The sequence below is a fragment of the Astyanax mexicanus genome, chromosome 17 (genome assembly GCF_023375975.1).
Source record: "Astyanax mexicanus isolate ESR-SI-001 chromosome 17, AstMex3_surface, whole genome shotgun sequence".
Taxonomy (NCBI): domain Eukaryota; kingdom Metazoa; phylum Chordata; class Actinopteri; order Characiformes; family Acestrorhamphidae; genus Astyanax; species Astyanax mexicanus.
In genome coordinates this window covers 32,132,448-32,157,168 of record NC_064424.1, presented here as the reverse complement: position 1 = coordinate 32,157,168, position 24,721 = coordinate 32,132,448, and the positions used below count along the sequence as shown (strand labels likewise).

At 38.2% G+C, this 24,721-nt stretch overlaps 2 protein-coding genes across 2 annotated transcripts; both read left to right on the top strand.

Moving 5' to 3' along the window:
- The first annotated feature begins 370 nt into the window (after positions 1–370).
- On the top strand, positions 371–12,303 carry c17h18orf54 (chromosome 17 C18orf54 homolog). The gene is made up of 8 exons (XM_022676322.2): positions 371–641; positions 1,796–2,104; positions 6,883–7,620; positions 8,955–9,111; positions 10,244–10,319; positions 10,402–10,590; positions 10,803–10,861; positions 11,926–12,303. Exons 2-8 carry the CDS (start codon positions 1,831–1,833, stop codon positions 12,023–12,025), a joined length of 1,593 nt encoding a protein of 530 aa, XP_022532043.2. The 5' UTR covers positions 371–641; positions 1,796–1,830; the 3' UTR covers positions 12,026–12,303.
- Positions 12,304–18,098: 5,795 nt separating this feature from the next.
- Positions 18,099–21,498, top strand: LOC103027715 (vitelline membrane outer layer protein 1 homolog). The gene is made up of 4 exons (XM_022676321.2): positions 18,099–18,388; positions 18,756–18,877; positions 20,527–20,640; positions 20,739–21,498. The coding sequence occupies exons 1-4, from the start codon at positions 18,212–18,214 to the stop codon at positions 20,917–20,919; spliced, it is 594 nt and encodes a 197-aa protein (XP_022532042.2). The 5' UTR covers positions 18,099–18,211; the 3' UTR covers positions 20,920–21,498.
- Positions 21,499–24,721: the final 3,223 nt, after the last annotated feature.

Sequence of the window (24,721 nt, the reverse complement as noted above, 5' to 3'; positions counted from 1 at the left end):
GTTATTTTTTTATTTGTGCAAACCAGTTTTTGGAAGAAGAAAAAATATAATTTGTAAATAAAGTTGAAAAGTAAAACAATAGTACTATTTTCCTTCGATACAACTTGTGTGTCTTTTGATGCAAGTTTTCTGATGTTTGTGTTTTTCGTAAAAAATTTACAAATTGCCCCCTATTTTTTGTATGCTATATATTGGCATATGAAAAAATACATATATGTTCAGTTTTTAGCAAAGTTAATGATTTGATATGTCATGATATTAATGATAAACTCTGGGTTTCCTAGATTGTAACAAAAATAAATGTACCAGGTATAATTTGCCTGTAGTAGATAATTAACTTATGTTACTTTTGTATTAAAAAGCAAAAAGTGGTAATAATAATTAATTACATTTTCATGACATGACATTATATGTTCTGCAATGTGACTATTGGGTAAATCGGAAAAGGGGCTAAACCAACCCAAATGGAAAGGAATTCCACAGAGACTTTTATTTTGACAGACCCGATCTGGCAGTAGTGTTCCAGTGCAGTAGGAGCCGTTAGACTGGAGCAGGCTGTTGCTAAAACACCCGTTTGTTTGTTTTAACTATTAAACTTTAGCACAATTCTAAAGGGTAAATGAGAGCGCAGACGACTGAGGGTGAGTTTAAAACACTAAAACCTGCTCTTTATTAATGGGGTGTGGTTATAATTGTAGCGAGTTTTGATAACAGAGCATTAATTTAGTAGTGTTTCATTAAAAACATATTACAACTTAATTATTACTGAGCACAGCCGAGAAACACAGTTCACACAGAGCACCCTGGACTCGACACCACCACCTCCTCTTACTCTTTCTGATTGCATTTATTAATATGAGCTGTGTTTCGGTAGTTTAACTTGCTGTGTATAAGTTGTGTAACTGAGGCATTGCTGATGCTTGCTGTGTTGAGAAGTCCAGACTCAATAACGCTAGCTAGCTGTTAGTTATTTAGTGTTAGCTTAGGTTAACTAACTAACATCAGGTGCATCTTAAAAATTAGAATATCACTGAAAAGTTATTTTATTTCAGTAATTTCAATAATACTAATATTTCGATGTGTTGCACACACTAGTGTAAAGTTTCCACAATCAGTGATGGTTTGGAGAGCCATGTCATCTGCTAGTGTTGGTCTACTATCAAGCCCAAAGTCCTCTGCTAACAACTTTATGGAGATGCAGATTCATTTTCCAGCAGGAGTTGGCACACTGCCCACACTGCCAAAAGTACCAAAAGCTGGTACTGCCAAAAATTGATTTTATATAATATGCTAATTTCTTGAGACACTAATGTTTGGGGTTTCATTAGCTGTAAGCCATAATCATCAGAAATAATAGAAATAAACACTCAAAATAGATCACTCTGTGTACAATGCCGCTATATAATGAGTTTCACAATTTGGCCTGAATTCCTGAAATGAAGTTAACTTTTTGATATTTTGTAAAAGAAGTCAATGTAATTTATTGTGACAAATCTAGATATCACATAATGTAGTGGAGTAAATAGATGTTTGAGGTTGAAATGTAGTTGAAATAAAAAGCCCCCGAAATTGAACATACAAAAATCTGATTTATTGTTACATCAGTACAGGTGTACTGGTACGTGGAAAAACTTGGTGCAGGATCAAGTTTAATATGCATAACGAACACATTATGTACACAACATGAAATGATGTACACTTAACTTATCTTTACATTTAATTTACCTCATTACTGTCCATCACTTCTAATATATAAGAAATTGCCTAAATACACCACTTTTCTTTTGTTCGGCAGCTGGAGCTCCCTGATGATGGTGATTCCTGCTGAACATGGGATCTGTGGACGGCCTCCTGTCTCCAGAATCGACCGTCACCTCGCTGCTGGCCAGCTCTGGACGTCTGAAAAGCTCCCTGAACCCAGAGCCGGTCCACACCATCAGATACAAAGACAGAAATTATGAATCAGCCTCAGAGGCGCTGGACGCTTACATTGCAGATTTCCAGCAGAATCTGCAGATTTCCAAACCTTTTGTAGGGCATCTGGAGCTTTCCAAAGGACCAGCCACAGCTGTCCTACATCACTCAGGATACCGCAACAGAGATGGTATATTACTGTATATTTTGAGAAATTGGAGTAAATAATTAACTAATATTAACTAATATTAATATTATTCCGCTGAAATCTTCGAGATCTCCCAGCAGACCAGTACTCCTCGCTGGTGACTGACAATATGCCTCCATTAGGCTCATTTTCATCACTCAATGTTAATGATGCCACTGATACTCTTTGCTCCACTTTAAGCTCCTGTTTGGACGACCTCTGTCCTCAAACATCTCGAGCCATTAAACCAAGCAAACCGCAGCCATGGCTCAAAAATGACACGCTCAGGGAACTACGCTCCAAACTCAGAGCTGCTGAAAGAAAATGGCAAAAAAAGCAAAACCAGACAGACCTAAAAAACTACCAACTGCTCCTGGCTTCTTTTTCAGCCAGCCTCACTGCTGCTAAAGCTGAATTCTATCACAAAAAAAATCAGCTCCCTCTCAGACTCCCGGAAACTATTTGCTACATTCAAAACACTACTCAACCCTCCACCTCCTCCTCAGGCTACCTGCCTTACGGCTGAAGCTCTTGCCTCATTCTTTACTGGGAAAGTGGCAGCTATCAGCAGACAGTTTACTGATGCGACATGTAGCAGTCCTACATCATGCTCTGCTGCCCGGTATCCCTCTACCGAAGGCGTTGCTTTCTCCTCGTTCGCTCCTCTCACTGAGAATGAGACACTGGCTCTCCTAATGCGTAGCCGTCCTACTACGTGTCCACTTGACCCGATTCCTTCAGACCTTCTGCAAACCATTGCACCTGCAATCATTCCGGCTATTACTCACATGATCAATGCCTCTTTAACATCTGTTGTGTTCCCGACTGCTTTTAAACAAGCACAGGTCACACCACTGCTTAAAAAGCCTTCTCTCAACCCCGCCCAGGTTGACAACTACAGACCGGTCTCACTACTGCCTTTTCTTTCTAAAACATTAGAAAGAGCAGCTCTCAATCAAGTCTCTGGCTTCCTCACCCAAAATGACCTCCTGGACCAGAACCAATCTGGTTTCAAGAAAGGACACTCTACTGAGACGGCTCTGTTGTCTGTGACAGAAGCGTTAAAAACTGCTAGAGCTGCAGGACAGTCCTCAGTGCTCATTCTGCTGGACCTCTCGGCTGCTTTCGACACAGTCAACCATGACTTCCTCCTAACTATACTCTCGAACATGGGGATCTCAGACAATGCGCTGTCATGGTTCAGATCGTACCTCACTGGGCGCTCGTTCAGGGTGTCATGGCAAGGACGGCTGTCCCCAGCCCACTCGTTACCCACTGGGGTTCCCCAGGGTTCGGTACTGGGACCTCTTCTCAATATACACCACCTCTCTAGGTCTGGTTATCCGCTCACATGGTTTTTCCTACCACTGCTTTGCTGACGACACTCAGCTATACCTGTCGTTCTCACCAGATGATCACTCAATCTCTGCACGAATATCACAGTGTCTCTCAGACATATCCGCATGGATGAAGGAACATCACCTCCAACTAAACCTCTCAAAGACTGAACTTCTGGTCATACCAGCAAAACCTTCTATTCAACACAACTTTGCCATAACCATCGACTCTCTCTCTCTCTCACCGACAAAGGTTGCTAGGAACCTGGGTGTCATGGTTGATGACCAGCTTCTCTTCACGCACCATGTGGCCTCAGTTGCTCGATCCTTCCGCTTTGCGTTTTACAACATTGGAAAAATTCGACCGTTTCTGACGCAACAGGCCTGCTGGTACAAGCTGTGGTAATCTCATGCCTCGACTACTGCAATGCCGTACTAACTGGCCTCCTGGCCTGTGTAGTAAAACCACTACAGATGATTCAGAATGCAGCAGCACGTTTGGTGTTCAACCAACCAAAACGGGCACATGTCACTCCACTGCTCATTGAGCTCCACTGGCTACCGGTTGCTGCTCGCATCAAATTCAAAGCGCTTACAATCGCCTACAAGGTGATGACAGTACAGGCTCCTTCCTACCTGCACTCGCTCCTGAAGGCTTACGCTACCTCCCGGCCGCTGCGCTCCTCCAATGAACGTCGCCTCGCTTTACCAAACACTCACACAAAGCAATCCAGACTGTTCTCATACAGAGTTCCCCAATGGTGGAACAAACTACCTTCCACTACCAGATCAGGAGAATCTCTCGCTATCTTTAAGAAACTCCTGAAGACAGAGCTCTTCAAAGAGCACTTACTCTCCTAACACCTCTAACAAACTAACTAATTCTAACCTCATCTCCTTCTTCCTCTTCTCTACTCCTCTATCCCATTATTTCCCTCTGACCTCCTTAAGGCCCTATCTATAGATGCTTTATTTTTAACTTCTATTATTTTTGTACTTAACCTCTTCTATTATTTGCACTTCAATATTGTAAGTCGCTTTGGACAAAAGCGTCTGCCAAATGTAATGTAATGTAATGTAATGTAATGTAACAATAATGTACCCAACTTTTTACACTATAAGGTGCACTTTAAATAAAAAATCGACAGTGCTCCTTATAGTCTGGTGCACCTTATGTATGAATTTTACCAGTCAGGTTGTAAGGAGCAATAAAGCCACTCTGTAAAACACAGTACAGTGTTTTACAGGAGTTTCAATTTAGTTCTCCAGTTCCAGGGCTAAAGCAGTATTAGCATTAGCCGCTAACCATGCTAAGTGCTTGCTAGCTCTTTTGCCGTCCAAAAGTGAGTGTAATGAACTGTAGCCTAATGAACTGTAGCCTGCTATTATCCCTGGATAGCACTGCTAGAACAGCATTAGCTGATAACTAGAGGTGTGCCAAAAAATCGATTCACATAAGAATCTTGATTCTCATTTACTACGATTCAGAATCGATTTAAAATGTCCCAAAATCGATTCTGAGGGGCGGGTTTTAGACTGATTTTGGGCTGGGTATTTTTGTTGGACCTGGCAACCCTGGGGATAGCGCTTGTCCTTTCAAACGGAGATCTTCCAGACACACACAGAGCGTAGGTGTTTGAGAATCACCGGTAAGATGGCAGAACAAGCACTATATTACATTAGATTAACGTGTAGTTTCAATGTTTTATGGCAGAATGCTTCATAACAAGCATAAAAAAGATCGCTAGTAGTTAGTTTCAGTAACTGTTAGCTAGCTAACTAGCTAACTTTCCAGTTCCACCTTAAATAACGCTACAGGTGGCAGCGGGCTGCAGCATTTAAGGCGGAACGGAAAAATACAATAAGCTAATCAGAGCTAATTTCAGCTCCTCATCACAGAGGAATTAAGGAATGGACAATATGAATTAATTTCTCCACCTCCTGCCCCCTTTCTGAAGAAATACAACGGCCTAAAATTAACTAGTTAATCAGCAGCTGCTCCTGAACTTTAGCGCTCCACTGCTATCATCACATCAGCCCAGCAGCGTCACCTACACACCACCGCTAGTAGCCTGGTAATAAAGCAGTGTTATTTATTATTTATTTATTGTTCATTAACGTCATTGTGATATCCCAGTGATTCCTCTGTCACTGAGGACCCACATTCCTGCACATTTTATTGTTTTTGTAACACATTACCTGCTCCAGGACCAGTGTATATTATGGAGGGTTTTTTTTCAATAAGATTCATAAGCCAGAAGCAGAAATTTTTATAATTCAAATCGTTTTGAATCAAAAATCGATTTTGAATCGAATCGTGGCCCCCAAAATCGGAATCGAATCGAATCGTGAGATAGTAAACGATTCCCACCCCTACTGATAACTGTGCTAAACACAGTTAGCTTTTTCGCTATTCAGAGGTGATAATATTGAACTCTGATTTGCGTGTTTACCATGTTATAACAAGCTACTTGGGAAAAACCTCAAGCTAATATCTCCCTGGCTCACTGGAACACCTAGGGTTCCTCGGTCTAATGCTGTCGGGCAGCATTAGCTGCTAAACGTGGCTAGGGCTAGTGGTTAGCTGCTAAAGCTAATGCTGCTGCAGCCAGCCTTAGTGGAAAACTTGGAAATCTTAGCTTACTGTATGTAAATCGAAGCACTTTACTCAACCAAATGAACAGTTGTCAGGAGTAGGGGTGGGCGATTATGGCACTAAAATAATATCATGATATTTCATGGTATTATCCCGATAACGATACTCTTGGCGATATAATTAAAAAAAAAAAATTCATGAATACACTACTGCAACAAAATGAAAATTTCATTTTATTATTGCATACGATTAATGTCACACCCCTACCTGAGATATAAAAAAAAATACAAGAATTTCAGATTTGTAACAGAAGTCAATGATGCAGAATGTCATGATGACTTACAATGCACTCTAAATATCTCCATGTAACCAGGATTAAAGTAAAATAAATGATACTGGGCAGACATAATCTGTCTCTAGTAGATATATAATGGAAAATGAAAACAGTGTGAAAAAAGTAGTATCCTGATGTAATAAGTGGGGGTGGGTGATATGGCACGGTATTTTTAGAATATAATATCGTTCACGATATTCAAAAATCTTGGCGGTATTATTGCGTACGATATGATATGGCACACCCCTAGTCAGGAGAGAAATCTGTGTAGATTAACATCCAGCACTCGTTTGACTAAAAAAATTGTTACAGTTTTGTTTACTTAACATAGCTTACCTGTAGAAGTCGTGCCACCCAGTCGTGACCTGCTAAATTAGAAGGAAAACATGGTGACACCCCTGTTCCTTATTAGTGTTGCCTAATTCGCCATATAATATGGTGCGCCTTGTGTATAAAAATTAGACCATTGCTTGTACAATATAATTTTTAACTTGTGTTTGTTTTTCCTTTGCAGTTCTGAAAGAAAGCTTAACAGAAAAAGAGCTGGACTTTCTAAATCTTCCTGTGCGCCCCAAGCACAGAGGCTCTGACCGCCTCAGCATGACCACCGACGACCTCCTGCTGCTGCCTTCTGACGGTTCCCTTCCTGTGACCCGCACCTCAGCCTTCCTCTCCCAGTCAGAAAGCTACTCTCTGGGACACAGCGCTAACTCCAGCTCCTGGTCTCGTTCAAGGCATGGCGACACTCCACAAAGTTCCCGTACACACCGTCACCGCACAGCCGTGAGTAACCCTCACAGAGAGAGAGCCTCGGGACGAGAGAGGTCTCAGTGTGTGGACGAGTTACTGCTGAGCAGCTCGAGAATCACACCTCGAAAACTTCCTCCCACAAAGACAGACCCTCCAGGATCTCTGCCGTCCCAACACCTCCCCAGATGGATTACCAGTCACAAGTCAGAGATGAACTTTTCCGGGGTGACCAGCATTCCTGATCTGAAGTATCCTATCTGGCTCAGAGAATGTGACGTTCCAATACAAACTGTGTCTGATACCCCAGCCGTTCCCTGTTGGGTCAGTGAGCTGGAGAAGAACTCAGATAAAGGTCAGCAGGACCCTAAAGATCAGTTAAAGGGTCAGGGTGGAGGAAGCAGTGACCAGACCACACTCAGGGAGCTGAGGCTGCAGTTTACAGAGACGCTGGGAGCAGCCGAAAGCAGAGGAGCTGTGTATGACAGCGGAGAACTGTTCCGAGGTCTGTGATCTGAGAAGTTCTTCATCTACATTATAACTTACTTCAGTTTTCAAAACTGCAGAGTAACAAAGGCACAGAACTGTTTAAAACAATCATGTCATTAATCTTATTATTTTATAAACAATAAACTCTACAGTCGTCGTTTACAATAGATATAAACAAAGTGCACACATCAAAGAGTTCTTCTAGATTTATCTTATGTCTCATGTCTTATATTTATCCGACATCTTTAAGTATATTAATGTTGTAGTTAAAATGATTCTCAATGTCAGTTTGTATAGCTATTTAAATCTATAATTGTTCTTATTGATGTTTTATCCAGTATTTTTAACTAAACTATTATTATAGTAAAATATTAAGTATTTTTTAAATGTCATGATTCTCAGTGTCAGTTTTTGTAGCTATTTAATTAATAATTCAGTTCACTTTTATGTTAAACATGGTGTAAATATAACCTTCTTGTATTTTAGTTAAGGAAAGGTAAAATATGAAAATCACGCCACATAAGAGTTCTTTACATGTTTTGTGACAGAGGTCTATCTTCTTAGAGTCACTCTGGAAGAAGATAATCTCAGTAATCTCATGTTGAAAATCACATTAAAATAGAAGTTGTAATATATATATATATATATATATATATATATATATATATATATATATATTTTTTTTTTTCAAGCTTTAGATAATATTCTTATTAATTAATTGCAAAGAAATTTAATAGGACATTATATTTATTTAATTTGTCGAACTTTTTTTTATTATTTATTTTACTTTTTTTATGGGAACTTTACTTTTAGATATACTTTTAAATAGATTTTTATCATTTATTTAATTATTTGCTTCCTTCTCAATATTTATCACAATTTCATTGTTAGAAAATTACAAAATCACATGAAAAGTAGTAAACAAAAGTAACAATTTTGTGCATTTATACCACCGCTACTAATGTTGAATGTGGGTCTCTTTGTAAACGCGGCAGTGGAAAATGAATGATACCCTATAAAACATGTGTTAGATTTGATATTCACTGTTTAGGCAATTCTCTAATTTGGTTTAGCTTTGGTAGCAGCAACAAAAAAAATTGGTTCATCCATATTTAGGTAAGTTACAGTCTTTACAGTCTTTACAGTTACAGTCGTTACAGTCTTCTGTAGATGTCTTGTAGCTTTTTGAATCGCTGCATGTCAGAAAGGTGCAAGGGTGTTTCCTGCATTTCTGAAGGATTAATTTTATAAGATTGTTTTGTGAATGGTGTTCTTGAGTTTATCAGTAATTCTTCTTTGGTTAGATGCAATTCAGGGCAACCTACTGACTGGTTGTTTGTCTTTCCACAGGCGATAGGATTGGCTCTCTGATCAAGAGGGCGGAGCAGGTGTTGACCTCCCCCTCTCTTGGCCTTGGTGGTAGGACTCAGGACCTGCACGGCAGTCCAGGAGGAACAGAGGAGCTTCTGGAGGCAGAGCACTCATGGGAAAATCCTCCAGTGACGTTGTGAGCCAGTGATAGTTTACTTATTCTTCAACTGAGCGCAGTTAACATTAGCTCAGATACCACAATCCTACTGTACTCCCTGATGGAGCTGGATTATCACCTATCATATAACCTGGAAGCTTGCATTAGTGTTACTTAAAGGAACGTTTTACTGCAGAAATCTACAGTATATGCACACTCTACTGTTCAGAAAAAGCATTTTTCCAGATTTGTCTAGATCAAATTCCTCTAGCCAATGTGTGAGCATTGGGGTGCAACTTAAACTAGCTGTATGCATTCATTACAAGGGTTGCCCACAATTGGGCATATAATGAAGATTTAAAAAGTAATAACTGGTTTTACGTGTGCGTGCATGCTTGTGTTTTTTTTTACAGACAATATCAATTCATTGTGACCACAGTAATATATAGATAACTATAAATATATAGAAAAAAGATGCATATAATAGATTAAGGTTACTGTACAGCTATTACTGCCTAACTGTAAAAAAATAAAAGATATATATATACACACTGCAGATTAATACTGGATTAAAATTATTATTAGTGCCAAGGTGTGAAACCTCTAACTTTAGTTTTATTTAAAATTAATATTGCCAGGTTGTATTAAAAAAACAACTCTGTAAATTCATACTGGATTAAAACCAGTGTATGGTTATTTCTTCCAAGTAAAAAAGAAAAGAAATCTGCAGATTCATACTGGATAGAATCTAGTACATAATGATTATTCAACTCTGTGGTATAATACTGAATTAAAACCCCTGCATAATTAATACCACCAGATAATAAAAATACACTCACTGCAGATTCATACTGGATAGAATCTAGTACATAATGATTATTCCTATGCTGTACAAACTATCAACTCTGTGGTATAATACTGAATTAAAACCCCTGCATAATTAATACATCCAGATAATAAAAATACACTCACTGCAGATTCATACTGGATTAAACTACCAGTTTTGAAGCTAATGACCATTCTTAAAGCTAAAAGCTAACACCACCTCTCTAAGGTAAACTACATCAGCTCCAACAGGGCTTTAAGATAACCATACTAAATACATTTTATTTCATTGAATATGCCACCTCTGTATGGAAAGTAAGCAGATATTTACATTCTGATTTTGCAGTAAGTCACCTGTTCCAGTAGGGGATGCAGAAGAGCAGCTAACTGTTGATGAATCTCTGAGGGATACGGCAGAGAAGGTAAGCAGAATTCTCTTACTAATCAACATTTATCAAGTTTGTGACACTTTGTACCTCAATTTAACCAATCTGTGCAACTCAGTCCATAGGCTCCTCGTCTGGCTACAGCAGTAGGAAACACCATGGTCCTGTTGAGGCCTTGAAGCAGATGCTGTTCAGCCTTCAGGCCGTGGAGCAGAGAGTGACGCAGCATGAAGAAAACGGGTCAAAAAGCATTTCTAGTGTGACTGCTCCAAACTTGGACCAAATGGAGGACCAGGAGCTTAAAGAGGTAGATATGTGTGATGGTGGAACTGCCATCAGTCGGTAGTCAGTAAATACAGTAGCTGCAGTTTATGCAGTTATGAGTGTAATCAGGTGTTCAAGAGGATCAGCTTTATAATTTGACCAACATTTTCTCAGTTTTAATTTAAACTTGATTAAAATATGCACCTCTCACTTGTTTGGAAAGTTAAAAACAATACTTCTAACATCTTTTTGCAGCTTCCTCAACCAGATACTGAAGATCATGATTCAGCACCTGGTGGCCAGTCATTGCAGAGGTCAGTGTGTGGCTTGGACTCAAATCACATTAGAATTCCAGCCTTATACCTTTTTTTGGGTATGAAAATATATGGTTAACATGCTGTGTAAATATGCTTAATACTGGTTTGGGGGGGGAAATATGGAGACGATCAGATATTTTTAAAAGTATAAAAAAAACAACCAAACAAACAATTGATTAATTGACAACTTGTCAGATTTATCTATAATAGGGCAGCGCAATATATCGTTCTTTGCCATATGTGCATAAGCATTAGTAAAATGACAGTATGTGTAATACTGTTTTTGCTGCTTAATCAAAATGATTTTTTTCCATTTTTATTGGTAAATCTGTTCTTATTTTTATGTCTTACCTACCAGAGGCAGATTATATTTAGGAATGCACTGAATATTGAGAAACATATATATATATATATATATATATATATATATATATATATATATATATTCTATTTTATTTATGGGTATGCAAAAAAAAATAAGTGCATATCTATACTAAATAAAATAAAATATATTATAAAATAAATATATTATATAATATATAATTGTGCTCTACCTGGTGTATTCTTATGAGGCCATTATACTGACATCTATGGGTGGCAGAAGAGTTTAACATGCTACAGTTTCGATTTTGTTCAGAAATAAACAGTACGATAGTAAATGTTTGTTTTTTTATTTTGTCTTCGTATTGAAACAGCATTTCAAATGAGCCATATTGCTCAAAGGGGCACAATTGTTTCTACTTTTGTTTTACACTTAGGCAAAGAATGCTGCTGTGTTCAGGCACAAAATAAAAGTTTTGCTCACCATTACTATTTGCGACGTCATTGTGTTCTATCAAAATATAAAACTAAAGTCCTCATATGTGGACATAATTTTTCTCAGAAACTACATAATGTAAAACGATGATTCTTTTGGTTATTCTACCATGAGAATCTCATACCACAGCAACCTTAAATTACATTACGTCTGATCGTCTGCTAGTGCTGAAAATGTAAATACAGGCATTGCATCTATATGATTTATTTGTTAATGTTCTTTTTGTTTTCTCATTTATATTTAGAGCTCTACATCACCTTGGAAGACTAAAAAGCCTTGTGGATGAAATGAACGAGAAAAAGGCCAGAGAACTGCAGCCGAGGGAAAATGAAGGTCAAAGCTAACTCCTATTTTATAGGCTTAATGCACATCTAGAGCAGATGGTTGACCACTTAAATCGATCCATCCATCTGTGCAACAAAGTAACTTTGCCAAATCAAGAAACAGTGGAATTTAATATTGTATCTGTTCCACAAGAAGCACAACACTTATTTTTCTATATGTGTCACTGTTAAATGTTTGGTTTAATTGACTGTATTCACAGTGCCTTGTCAGTTCTCAAGCATACAAAATGTTTATTATACTAATAAATTTTAACTCTGTCTTTAAAGAGTTCTGTTAATTTTTGGTGTTGGTTTGTACATTTACGCTACAGCCAGTATTTAATGTACTTTTATCCTATGAAGTTGATGAAAATAAAACTGTAATGGAGAATATTAATTACACAACAAGTTGCTAGCGAATTTGGCCACAGAAATGTTACACAAAATAGAAGTTTATCAGGGTAGTTAAAAAACTACCCTGTGGGTGGTGGTTTTAGAAGAAGTGCAGGCTTATTGAGTATGTCCTTATAGATATGCTGGCAATTCTGGGTAATGGAATGTGTACCTCTGTAGGGGGTTAACAAAAATTTTTACACAGTGATTTGGATAGATTTTTTCCCATAATAAATGAAATCATCATTTAAAAAGTGTTTTTTATATTTACTCAGGTCATATTTGTCTGATATTAAAGATAAGAATAAACATAAGAAATCTGCAAATGCTTTTTCACACCACTTTAGCTTGCTAAAGTGTGATTGGCTGTCTCCACTGTCCCTCTATTTGTTTGTAAACAGAGCCTTGACTTATAATCTGGTGTAGATCTTTATGGATAGGAGTCTATGTTAATCTGTCACTGTAAATTGTTAACAAATTGAGTGTTTAATATCAGAGGTTGTATTTCCATTTACATTTGAATCTGTCTGTTAATAGTTACCTCTTCTGTGGTCTTTGGGTCAAATTGACCCATGTTCATCTTTTATATCAAAAATATTATTTTCGCGGTCTAAAGCGCTGCCACTATGAGCGGGAGGTCGCAGGTTCGAACCCCCGCTTATGCAGCTTTGCCATAAAGCTGCCGTCGCTCAGAGGGAGCAAAATTGGCCCTGCTCCCTCCGGGTGGGTAGATGGCGCTCTCTCCCCACATCACTCCTAGGGTGATGTCCATAGCACAGGGCGTCTGTGAGCTGATGTACTGGAACTGAGCCGCTGCACTTTTCTCCAAGTGTACTGGCTGCTCGGCAATGCTGCATTAGCAGCAGCTCGAAAAGAAGCGGTGGCTGACTTCACATGACATGTATCGGAGGAGGCATGTGCTAGTCTTCAGCCTCCTGGTGTGTTGGGGCATCACTAGTGATAGGGGAAGTCCTAATGATTGGGTTGGGTAATTGGCTGTGTAAATTGGGGAGAAAATGGGAAAAATTAGAAATAAAATAAAAAAAATAAATAAAAATGTGATTTTCTAAACTACAAAAAATGAACTATATACAAAAAAACAGTGAACTGAAAGAGCAGTTTTTGCATACTTTGCATGTCCAAGTAGTAAGCCAGTTGTGCTTCCTCCACCTCTGAAATCAAAAATTTGTCCATGGTCGCTACACTAAGGAAATTCCTACTCTGTCCTACTCTGACTGCAGTAAGGGTCACTGAACTACTGACTTGGTGGAAATTACTGTTACATCACACTCAGAAAGAGAGCTTTATTTGTTTACTTTTACTGCATTTACCAAAGAATGAATGATTAGCAGTTGTGAGTCACCACATCAGCCCCTACTCACTGTGTCCTATTTTCATTACACAATGTGCACCATCCTACCTTACACATTACTACGTGACTGAGCACGCATACGGCTCTAGTGTCACAGGTTCTTAGGGTACACTGTAGTTCAACCATTAAGGAGTAAAATATTTGTGCATTTGAAATAAAAATATGAGATACAAAAATATATAAAGGTTAGATATGTCCATATAGATTAGCTGAGATGAGGAACATTCATTGACAAATAGAAAACTATGCACCTGGGACTGCTGCAAAACTCTGCATGCATTTATTCCTCAGGCAGATAATGTAATAATTATTACATGTGTGATCTGATTATTTTCTGGCCTTGCCAATTAGCCAGCCTAATTTAAATAAAAGATAAAGTATGTGTTTTTAGATATAGACACTATATTCACACAACCATTCAAATTACTGGACTGGGTTACAATCACCTCCATGGAGGTGTATAAAATCAAGCACCTACTGTAGTCCCTGTAATATGTCAAATCCACTGGAGATCCTATGTAAACCTATAGTTTCTTACACACAGAAGTGGGTAGTCTAGGTTTAGAAAGTAAAGAGCCATCCAGGTCGTTGGAACAAAACCCTGGAGTGGATTTTTACTTTTACATAATGTAAACAGAACTGTTTTAAACATACACCTACCCAACAAATTCTAATTATTTGTTCCATAGCTCTCAATTACTGGGCAAAGCACATAACACTGATGTGATATTCGCACAAATAACACAGGAACAAACTGCCATGCAGTTCCTAGCGCTATTATAATAATTATTTTTGATATAGACATGGTGCTTTTCCTGATCGGATTGTTTATCAGAATAATTTCTTTTACTAGCTACTGCAAACAAGAGGGGTTAAAAAACAATGCAGCATGCATATACAACTGAGAAACCTACTGTATTTCACAAAGAACAAGAAAAGGGGCATTTTAGCGGAAGAATAGTAAAGAATAGTAGAGAGCTTCATGTAATCAGTTTTCCATGGCTGAGCAGTTCAAACCAAGCCTTACATATATATATATATACTTTTTATATCTAGTGTATATAGTATTTATTGTTAATATACAGTATAGTGTATCTTGTTAACATACTATAGTGTATCCAGTTTAGCATACTCTAGCACTAACCACCAAAGATGTCGAACGTATTGACATTTATTACTCAGGTAGAAGTATAGATACTTTTGTAGAAGTTGAAGTATCAACTCAAGCTTAACACTAGTTAAAGTATAAAAGTAATGTAAGGACAAAAAATCTCATTAAGGACAAACGCTGTCCTAAAAAACATTTTTTTTCTAAAATCCATAATGACTATAATGTTATATTAAAATAGTGATATATTTGGGGTGCACTAGGCTCCTTGTTTCAGTACAACAATATTAAAGAAGCTTAGTTGGGACATTTCACTCGAGTTCTCTGAAGTCTGGAGTCTGACCATCTGTCCGTGACCTCAAGCTGAAATGAATTTGGGTTCTGCAGCAGGACAATGATCCAAAACTCACCAGCAAGTCCACCTCTGAATGACTGAAGAAAAGCAAAGTAAAGGCTTAGCAGTGGCCTGAATCCTGAATCCTATTGAGATGCTGTGGCATGACCTTAAATGCAATTAATGCAAAAAAAAAAAAACTCCAATATGGCTCAATTACAACAATTCATCCACAGCTTTGTAAAAGACTCATTGCAAGTAACTGCAAACGCTTGGTTGCAGTTGTTGCTGCTGAGGTTGGAACAACCAGCTATTAGGTTTCGGGGCAAAAACTTTTTCACACAGGGCCATGTAGGTTTAGATTTTTTTTCTCCCTTAATAATAAAAAAAACTTCCAGGGGTGATAGTGAAAAAAAATCCTGAGCCTGAACTTTTTTTTCCTGTTCCAACAGGGTGAGGAAGGGGGGGGGGGGGGGGGTTGTTGGGGAGGGACAACAGACTGCATATGTGACGTAACATAGGCATAAATGTTGACACATTATTCAAACATTTAATAGTCTGTGTATAACCTTATTGTCAAGTGACACATTTTAGATAACGTTTTCATTTTCATATTTACATTTTCTCCACTCTTTTTTTCTACTGAGAGCTCTTCTTAAGATGGTGTCCTTGTGTAAAATAATGTAACTTTACGTTTCATAGAGATTTTTATAAACGTCAGGACATGTGGTCTTACTGTGAACTACAAATGAACAGAAGTCACATTACAGCAGTGTTTCTCAACCCTGATCCTGCATATTCTACTACATATTAACACTGTTCTGTATATTCTTCTGCATATTAACACTGTTCTGCAGATATTCTTATGATTTTAGCCGATCTGATTCAGGAGTTTAGGGTTAAGCAGTTTATCAGAGCTGTGTGTGGATGAAACTGGTGAAACCGGTGAAACTGCTCACTTACAAGAAGCTGCAGTTCCTCATCCAACCACTAGTCGGAGCTGCAGCAGCACAAGCCCCCGCTGTCTTTACTCAGTCACAGCTACAGCCCAGCCACGGGCTACAGAGCTCAGCTCAGCCAGTCTGGAGCGTTTTTTTTACACGTTTTTTTTTAAGTTCATCTGTGTAGGAAAAGGTTTTAAAAACGGATAATACAGCTCTCTACAGTTCACCTTTCAGCCAAAGCAGCTAACAGCAGCAGTTGTCACGGAGGCACTGCTCGGATTACATTATAAACAGGTCAGTTAGCGCGCTGCTAACCTCAGGATGTTTATAACTACGGAGTTTAGTGGACACACCACGGCTGCAAGGTTAGACTGTTGAAGGCTACTGAAGACTATTAAAGGCTATTGGAGGTTATTGAAAGGGTTATTGGAGCAGAAATCAGTAAAGGCTGGTTAGATAAGTGATTCACCTCCTCGTCCTTTACTGCGGTGAAACTGCGACTAGCGCTGTCACAGTGATGTTTATTTAACGTCATTAAAACTGATTTTGTCAGGTATTGTCTTATAAATATTTACACAGAACTTATATCTCTCATAAAAAGCGTTTATTTTGGTCAGTAACACTCGTGTTTATTTACTAGCAGCGTAAATTACCAGTGTTTGCTTTGTTGTGGATGTAATTAGGGGAATCTGTACCAGCCAGGTTTGCCAGGCACCTGTGTGGCATTAATGTGGCATTTGGCCCCGCCCAAGATCGGTATCGGCGATCGGCCCATCGTGGTGAAAGACGACCGGCGATCGGAATCGGCCCCAAAAACACTGATCGGTTCAGGAGGTGTAAAAAAGGAGGTGAATTTTGGCAGTGCATCTGCGATTCTTTTGCTCTCTGCCCGTTTCTTTCGTTTAGCACAACCACTTTCATAACTCCGCTTCATTTTCACTGTGACAGCTGTCACTCTAGGTGAAAATCAAGATCAGGTGAAAATCTAGGTGAAATGATTGTGGAATTGTGGAAAACACAATTTTAGTTCAGTGATCAGGGTTAAGAAACTGCTTTAAACTACAAACATAAAGTACTGTACTAAATTCTGACTATCCACTACATCTGGCTTCTAGCTAATTAGCTATATTCATTTTCTCCTGTAATCCTAAACTAATAACGACAGTGAAATATGTGAAATAGTGATTAGCTGATCAGGTACAGGGCAAGTTGAACATTACATATATAGTTTATTTATTTTCTAAAAACCTTGACTCCCTATCAAGCTAACTCACTAACACAGCTGCAGTTTATTAATCACAGTGGGTTTAATCTGTGTGCTGATACAAGAAGTGTATTTTTAACCAGCTATCAGAAACATATCATCACAGTTTACGTGTTTAGCCTACCGTTATCTTTTTTTGAGAAAAATCTCCGTATATCCAGATCTGTTTTTAAATCAGCTGAAGCTGCTGCGTCCGATCCCGCTGCTAAATCTCACAGCAAGGGAGGGGCTTCCCCCGCTCCTCCGCAGTTTCTACTGAGAGGCGGGACTTAATACCTGAACCGGCTCTATTTATTTATTTATTTATTTTATTTATATATATATATATATATATATATTTTTTATAGAGCCACGCTACGCCGGATTTCCGGCGCGGCGCCGGAACGCTATCACCCCTGAACTTCATTTAAAAGCTGCATTTTGTGTTTACTTGTGTTGTCAAGGTTTTTCATGAACACTTTTTTTATGTTCATATTGTGGCCCAATGGGTTAACAAAAAAAAGCTGAAGTATGAAGTATGTGCTTTACATGATGTTACACCACGTCAGTGTTCCTGTCAAAACAGCATGATTGGGAAATCACTAGTGAGGTCATGCCAAGAAGGGTACTGGGACAGCTGAAACGTGCACTACGCTCAGAGTTATCAGAGTCAGATTCAATATAAAGCAGCTTTGGCTCTGGTCTCTTCACACAGCTCCTCTAAAGCCACAGTGACGAGTGGTACAGAGACAGAGGGAACACAGAACTCTACAGCACATCTTTTTGGAAATCCATCCTTCTGAGGCAGCAGCAATGCAGCAGCTAGTTTACCTCACAGTGACTCTGCTTCTAGTCTGTTTTGGATGCTACACTGAAGGACAGAGGCCCATTAAGTCAACACTTACTGTTCCAAATGGCGCACCCTGGGGTGAATGGGCCCAGAAAGAAATGTGTCCAAAGGGTTATTATGCTGCAGGTTTCAGCCTTAAGGTAAGGGTACAGCTTTTTAAGCTAAATTCTCATTTTGTCTACTAGGTGCTGATGTAGATCTGGGAGAACAGTCTCGATCTGACCCAGCTATTACATATAGTTCATTTATTTGAGCTAAACTGCTGGTAAGGGGCACTTTAAACTGATATATTAGCCAGATAACGCTAATTACCACAGCTATGAACAAACGCTGTGTCCACGCAGAGTAGTCTGCCTCAGCTCTGTAAATCACATCTTGCTCAAAAGAAACTCTGTGTGAGTGATGGATAAGGGCAAGCTGATCAACAAACTGATCTTGATTGACAATGTTTCACAAAAGAAGGAAATGTACTTTCCTCGACAGTAAAGAATGATGCTGTGTTTTTAGGTTGAATACCCAGTAGATGGAGATGACACAGCGTTGAATGGAATTCGTCTTCACTGTGTAAACTCAGCCAAAGGCAGATCACAGTATTCATCCTACAGAACAGTAACGTCTGGTACAGGAAGGTGAGTGGCTCATGAATTAAGCTGTGTCCTACCTTTGTTCTTAATTTAATCTCACAAATGAGTCTATAAAAATCTGAAACCTTAAAAGTACAGCCTTTAAATGATATATATTTGTTTTTATACAGCTTTGGAAATAAATTCTAAATCAGTTTAGAGCATTTATTGGCAGAAAATGAGACATGGCTGAAATAGCTTTCAGACCTCAAATAATGCAAAGAAAACAAGTTCATATTCATAAAGTTTTAAGAATCAAGAAATCAATATTTGTTGGAAGAACCCTGTTTTTTAAGCACAGTTTTCATGCATCTTGGCATCTTCTCCTCCACCAGTCTTACAAACTGCTTTTGGATGGCTTGTGATCATCCATCTTCCTCTTGATTATATTCCAGAGGTTTTCAATGTAATATCATCAAAGAAACTCATCATTTGTAAGTGCTCTCTTATTAATTTTAGAGCTGTATTCTTAAAGAATCTGCAACCGTACATGTATGCAAATGAACTCTACACCCTTAAGAAAGGATCTTCAGGGGTTCTTTAGTAAATACAAAGGTTTTATGCAGAACTTAACAACTTTAAGCACAATATAGTGAAGTAATTACAATGTAGATTGCATGTAATAATAAGTGTTATGTTGATGCTCTACCACATTTTCTTTGGCTTAAGTCCACCAAAAAAAGAAACACAGAACCATTTAATTAAAAATGTAACAGTTTATTGCTTGAAAAGAAAGGTAAGCCCCACCCACAGCCTCTTTCTCATGTGAGAATCTTATTACCCACAGGTGCACAGCTGTCATAGGGCAATCACTATATTCTATTGTAAATATTAACTTAAATATTAACTGATGATCCTTCATATAAAATGAATTGTAATTAATAGAGAACTTAAATATTGCATTATTTCCAATAATCCAACAACCAGATAAACATTCTATCCATAAACTATGTTTAGGCTCCTACATACAATATTAGAATGGAAGAATGCGTTTATTGGGGATTGGGAAAAGCTGTACAGTCGAAAGCAGGCTTTAGTACACTTTTGGGCTGCCCAGTATACGGGTTCCGTGTGGCATCCTGTGGCACATTTACCCACAGATGTTGCAGCTCGGTCTGTAGATCCTGTGCACTCATAGATTGCTAAAGCTGGTGCACCAGCTGGTCCCAAAAATGCTTAATTGTTTAATACTTGCTGTGTGTAGGCGAGCATTGTCTTCCTGGTAAACGCCAGATGGAAGCCCTGTCATGAGAATCAATATATTTGAAAGCTGGATGCCCCGCAAATATTTTTGGACTATTCGATTGTTGTATGCAAGGTCTTTGCAGATCATCACACCAGCACTGAAGTGCTCTCCAAAAAGATCATAGATTTGTTGCTAAAGACAATATGGTTCCAGCTCATAGCAGCCCAGATTTTTTAATTGTCTCTTGTTTTGATTAAAGTCTTTCATCTAGCCAATGTTTTTGACTGCATCATAGATTCATGTCTAATAGTCAACAATCTCTCACCAAGAGGTACACTACCCAAAAGTAGCTTCTAAGAAGCAGCAGAAGCATTTTTACACCCTCTACTGGCTGTAATCAGACATGCAGCATACAGGATGCTGTTTTGAATCTGATGTAGTGCTCTCTCTGTTTGTGCTCTTTCACCAGCTGGGGTACCTGGACAAATATTAAATGGTGCTGGTCTGGTTTGATGAAGAACTTTCAGCTACGTGTGGAGTCCCCCCAAGGAAACGGTGATGATACTGCTGTCAACAACGTAAGGTAATGAGTGACCTTTATTTCAGATTAATGACTCAATGATTCTCATTGGCTCATCTCACTGTACTCTGATCATAACTGAGACGTTGTATGCTCTCCAGGTTCCAGTGCACTGCAGGTGGGGAGATTACTGGTGAAGGCACATCCTGGGGTGACTGGGGCGGCTGGAGCAAGTGGTGCTCAGCAACAGGGATCTGTGGCATCCAGACGAAAATCGAGGGATCGCAAGGATCTGGAGACGACACCAGTCTGAACGACGTCCGATTCTTCTGCTGTGATTAAAGTACAGAGAAATATTGAAGGCCTGCTGTTGTATTATACCAAATTAAAAAGTCTGAAAGTCCGGACCAAACAAGGTAGTTGTGAAGGCTTTAAAAGCTTTTTCCTCTCATAGCCTGAAGGCAACAGGTTATAAATGGGGGTTTTCTTTAAACAACACATTCATAAAATGTTAAAAATTGTCCTTGTTGAAAAGTGTCTTATTAAAAACACAAATGTGCTCTAATAAGCTTTTTAAAAAACTTGCTCGTATATAAAAAAAATCTATTCACTCACAGTAGTCTAGCATAGCTTTGTGCAATGTCACATCTTGCTCACAAGAAACTCCTGTGTGAGTGAGGTTCAGACTTCTACAATGGCTTCATATTAATATATAAAAAAATTAACACCAGTTTTGATGGATGTTTTTCTAATGTTCCAGGTATCCACTGTCTTTTAATCCAAATTTATGTGTGATAAACCCAAAAATACATTGTCATTTTTTTCTTCTGCTTGTTTGTTTCTTTCTCTTTCTGTCTCTCTAAATGTGCTCTCCAGATTTTTTTTTTTACCAGTTTAAATAAATATGCTTTATACTTTAAAGATGTGTCAATTTGCTTTGATTCAACTGCACAAGATCACATACTGGCAATACACTAAAAAACTGTCATGTATGCAGCACGCAATTGCGAGAATTGAAAAACAAACAAACAATAAAACACATTTTTTAACAACTAAGAAACACAGAGTACATATGAACTGAAAGAAATGAAGAAACACTCACAACCTGACTGACGTAAAAACGTACAAGAACCAACAGGGGGACACAGAAAAAAGGGCCTATATATAATGATGGAAGAAGACAGGGAACACCTGGGAACAGATAACAAAGGGGTGGAGCTGCAGATAGTCACAAGGGAAACACAGGGCTGGGGCGGAGACGCGAAGGAATACACAGCCACAGAGGAGAAAGGTAAATAAACAAACACAAGTGCAGGAAATAAACAGAGGACACAGAACAGAATAAGAATGGGACAAAAAAAATCTGTCATTCCTTTTGTGCAATTGCAAAGTTATAAAAAAAAAACAATTTTTTTTTACATGATTTAACCAGCAGTGTAAAAGAAGGGTCAATGTCTGGCTTAGTAAAATAGTATAAGAAAGTTGTTAAATGCAAAAAGGAAATGAATAAAGAAAAAATGCCTGAGAGTACATGTCGTGTTCAATTTAAGTTAAAGTGTTAAATGATATTTCCTCTAAAGTCCACAAATATTCTTTACTCAGTTTCAGCGTCTTTAATTTCCAGTGTCAATAATAAGCACAATGTGACGGAAATTCCACAAGCCAAGCTGCCCACCCATTATTGTAACAAAGAAATAATTTTATTTGGATAGCAGATTATAGCAGATTTTTCTAATTTTTTGTAAGGTCCTGTTGGGTTGGGCTCCAGGAAAAGTTTTTACTGCTATTTTGTATTTTATATAAGTCTATGATGTGATGATCACAATATAGCAAAGCAACAAATCACATAGTCATCTTAAGAAAAAAACACAATAGAATGTTATAATCATGCAGCTCTGAAAAAAGAAATGTAATGTGTAATGAAGAGAAAAAAAGTGTTTTTAGAGCCATTTGCAAACTCTAGCTAGCTTAGTGAGGCTTCTCCTTTGTGCTAATATCACATATTTTACTGGCTGAATAACATTTCTGCATATTTTGCAGTTCAGGTCTTTCCTTTTATCGCTTATATTAGTCATAATGAAGCCAGACAGCATTAAATCAGCCTTTTCTCTCACTAAGTGAATTTACAGTGAATTTATAGTGCAGCTGAAACCACAGGGGCTCAGACAGGACATGCACGGGGTCAGATGGCAAAGTAACAGTGGTGTCTGTTATCAGTTGTTCAGGATATGACTGTTCTGCACTAAATTGCAGAATATTTCTTATCACAAACAACACATTTACTTCAACTTCCCATCTACTGGCAGGGTTCATACACTTTTCACCCAATACACTTCCACGACTTTTCACTCGTTCACAGCAAATTTTCATAAACATACGATCTTCAAAACATCAGCACAGACATGGACAATAAAACAAAAAATCCATGTCAAAAATGATTATAGTAGGCCTGAATCTTACCTAAAATTAATAAAAAATGCTGACACAAGATCTTCAGAAAGAAAATGTGTCAAATCCTGAGAGCTCTATTGTCTGCTCTAAATGACTTAACTCAGGCCTATTCTATATACTGCTTAGCATTTCTGATGTTTATCCTGTAAACAGTGGTTCACACTTTCATCAAACAATATGATTAAATATTTAGTTTGAAACTTTGGCAGATATCTGGCTGTCAAAAAAAGCCAATTTAACATTATATGTTTAATATGTACTTCACCTGTCAACTAGTAGAATCAGGCAAATTAAATTAAATGTGTAAAAAAAGAGAAATAAGCTGCGTTTAGAGCCATTTTACAATATCAGTAAACAAAACTACACTGGCGAGGGCAGTTCTGTGGTGAAAATACTGACGCAGGGTTAAGAGGACCACGGCAGCAGCAGCCTAGTGTTTATCTATGCCACGTCCTTGCCCTGTTTCCTTGTTTCCCGTCTGTGCTCATGTTTTTCTGTGTGTGTTATGCGTCTGTCTCGGCCACGTATTGGTTCTGTTCGTGATTCAGTTTGTACTCAGTTCCTATTTGGTTTGTTTGGTTTGTTTGTTTTCTGTGTTTAATAAATTACTTGCGTGTGAGTCCGCTCTCTTCGTCCTTCCTTTCACTCAGCGTGACAATCTAGCTAACGTTAGCTAGCTTAGCGCTGCTTCTCCCATGTACAAATATCACATATTTTACTAGCTGAGTAACATTTCTGCATATCCTGCAGTTCGGGTCTTTGCTCCAACCCTTATTTAGTCTGAATGAAGCCAGGCAGCATTAATCAGCCTTTTTCTCTCACTGGAAGAAATGTACAGTTATAGTTGAAGCTGAAACTCCAGTCTGAGTAGGACCAACACAGCCAGCTAGCTAACAAAGATTTGTGGAGGAAATTTCCATGACTTTTTTCAAAACTTCACTGGTATTTTTATTTTTCCAAAACTAATCCAGGGCTGAAAATTGCTCATTTCAAATTCCATGACTTTTCCAGGTTTTTCATTACTGTACAAATGCTATAAATCCACAACTCAGGTGGGAGAATCTCTCCACAGGACAACTATAGGTCATACACTCCACAAATCGTTTTTTTATGGGAGAGTTTTTGGGTGTAAGGTGACAAAATGTAAAAAAAAAAAAAAAAAAAAAAGTTTCAAGCTATATATGACTATATGACAAGAAATATCATCTCTTATCAAAATATCTTTTAATATCTATTCTTCAGAGACTAGAATTCTGAAGTCAAAGTATGGTATAAAATACCTGACACTGCGGGCCACAGATAACCCAGGCACCTCTCCAAACACCTGAGAACTGTTTGAGAGCCCTGAATGAAACAATGGGTCCACTGTTATGCATGCAGATCATATATGTGAGAAAGTGAGACAAACGTTCTACTGTGTACTGTTATTTTAGCATACTTAGCTTATAATGACATGTTGACATAAAGTAGATAAAGGTTACAATACCAGAGTGAGTTACGTGAGTTATATTTCCTGCATTTAATTTGCCTTAACATACACTTCACAACAGCATGTCTCTTTTTATGCCCTATTTTAGCAATCTATAGGTGAGCCATATACTGCTTAGCTTGATTTAGGGCATGTCAGTGTGTGTTTGTTATCACGAGAATGCAAAAAGTATGCCTAGCATGGCTCGAAATGCACAAAAAGCAT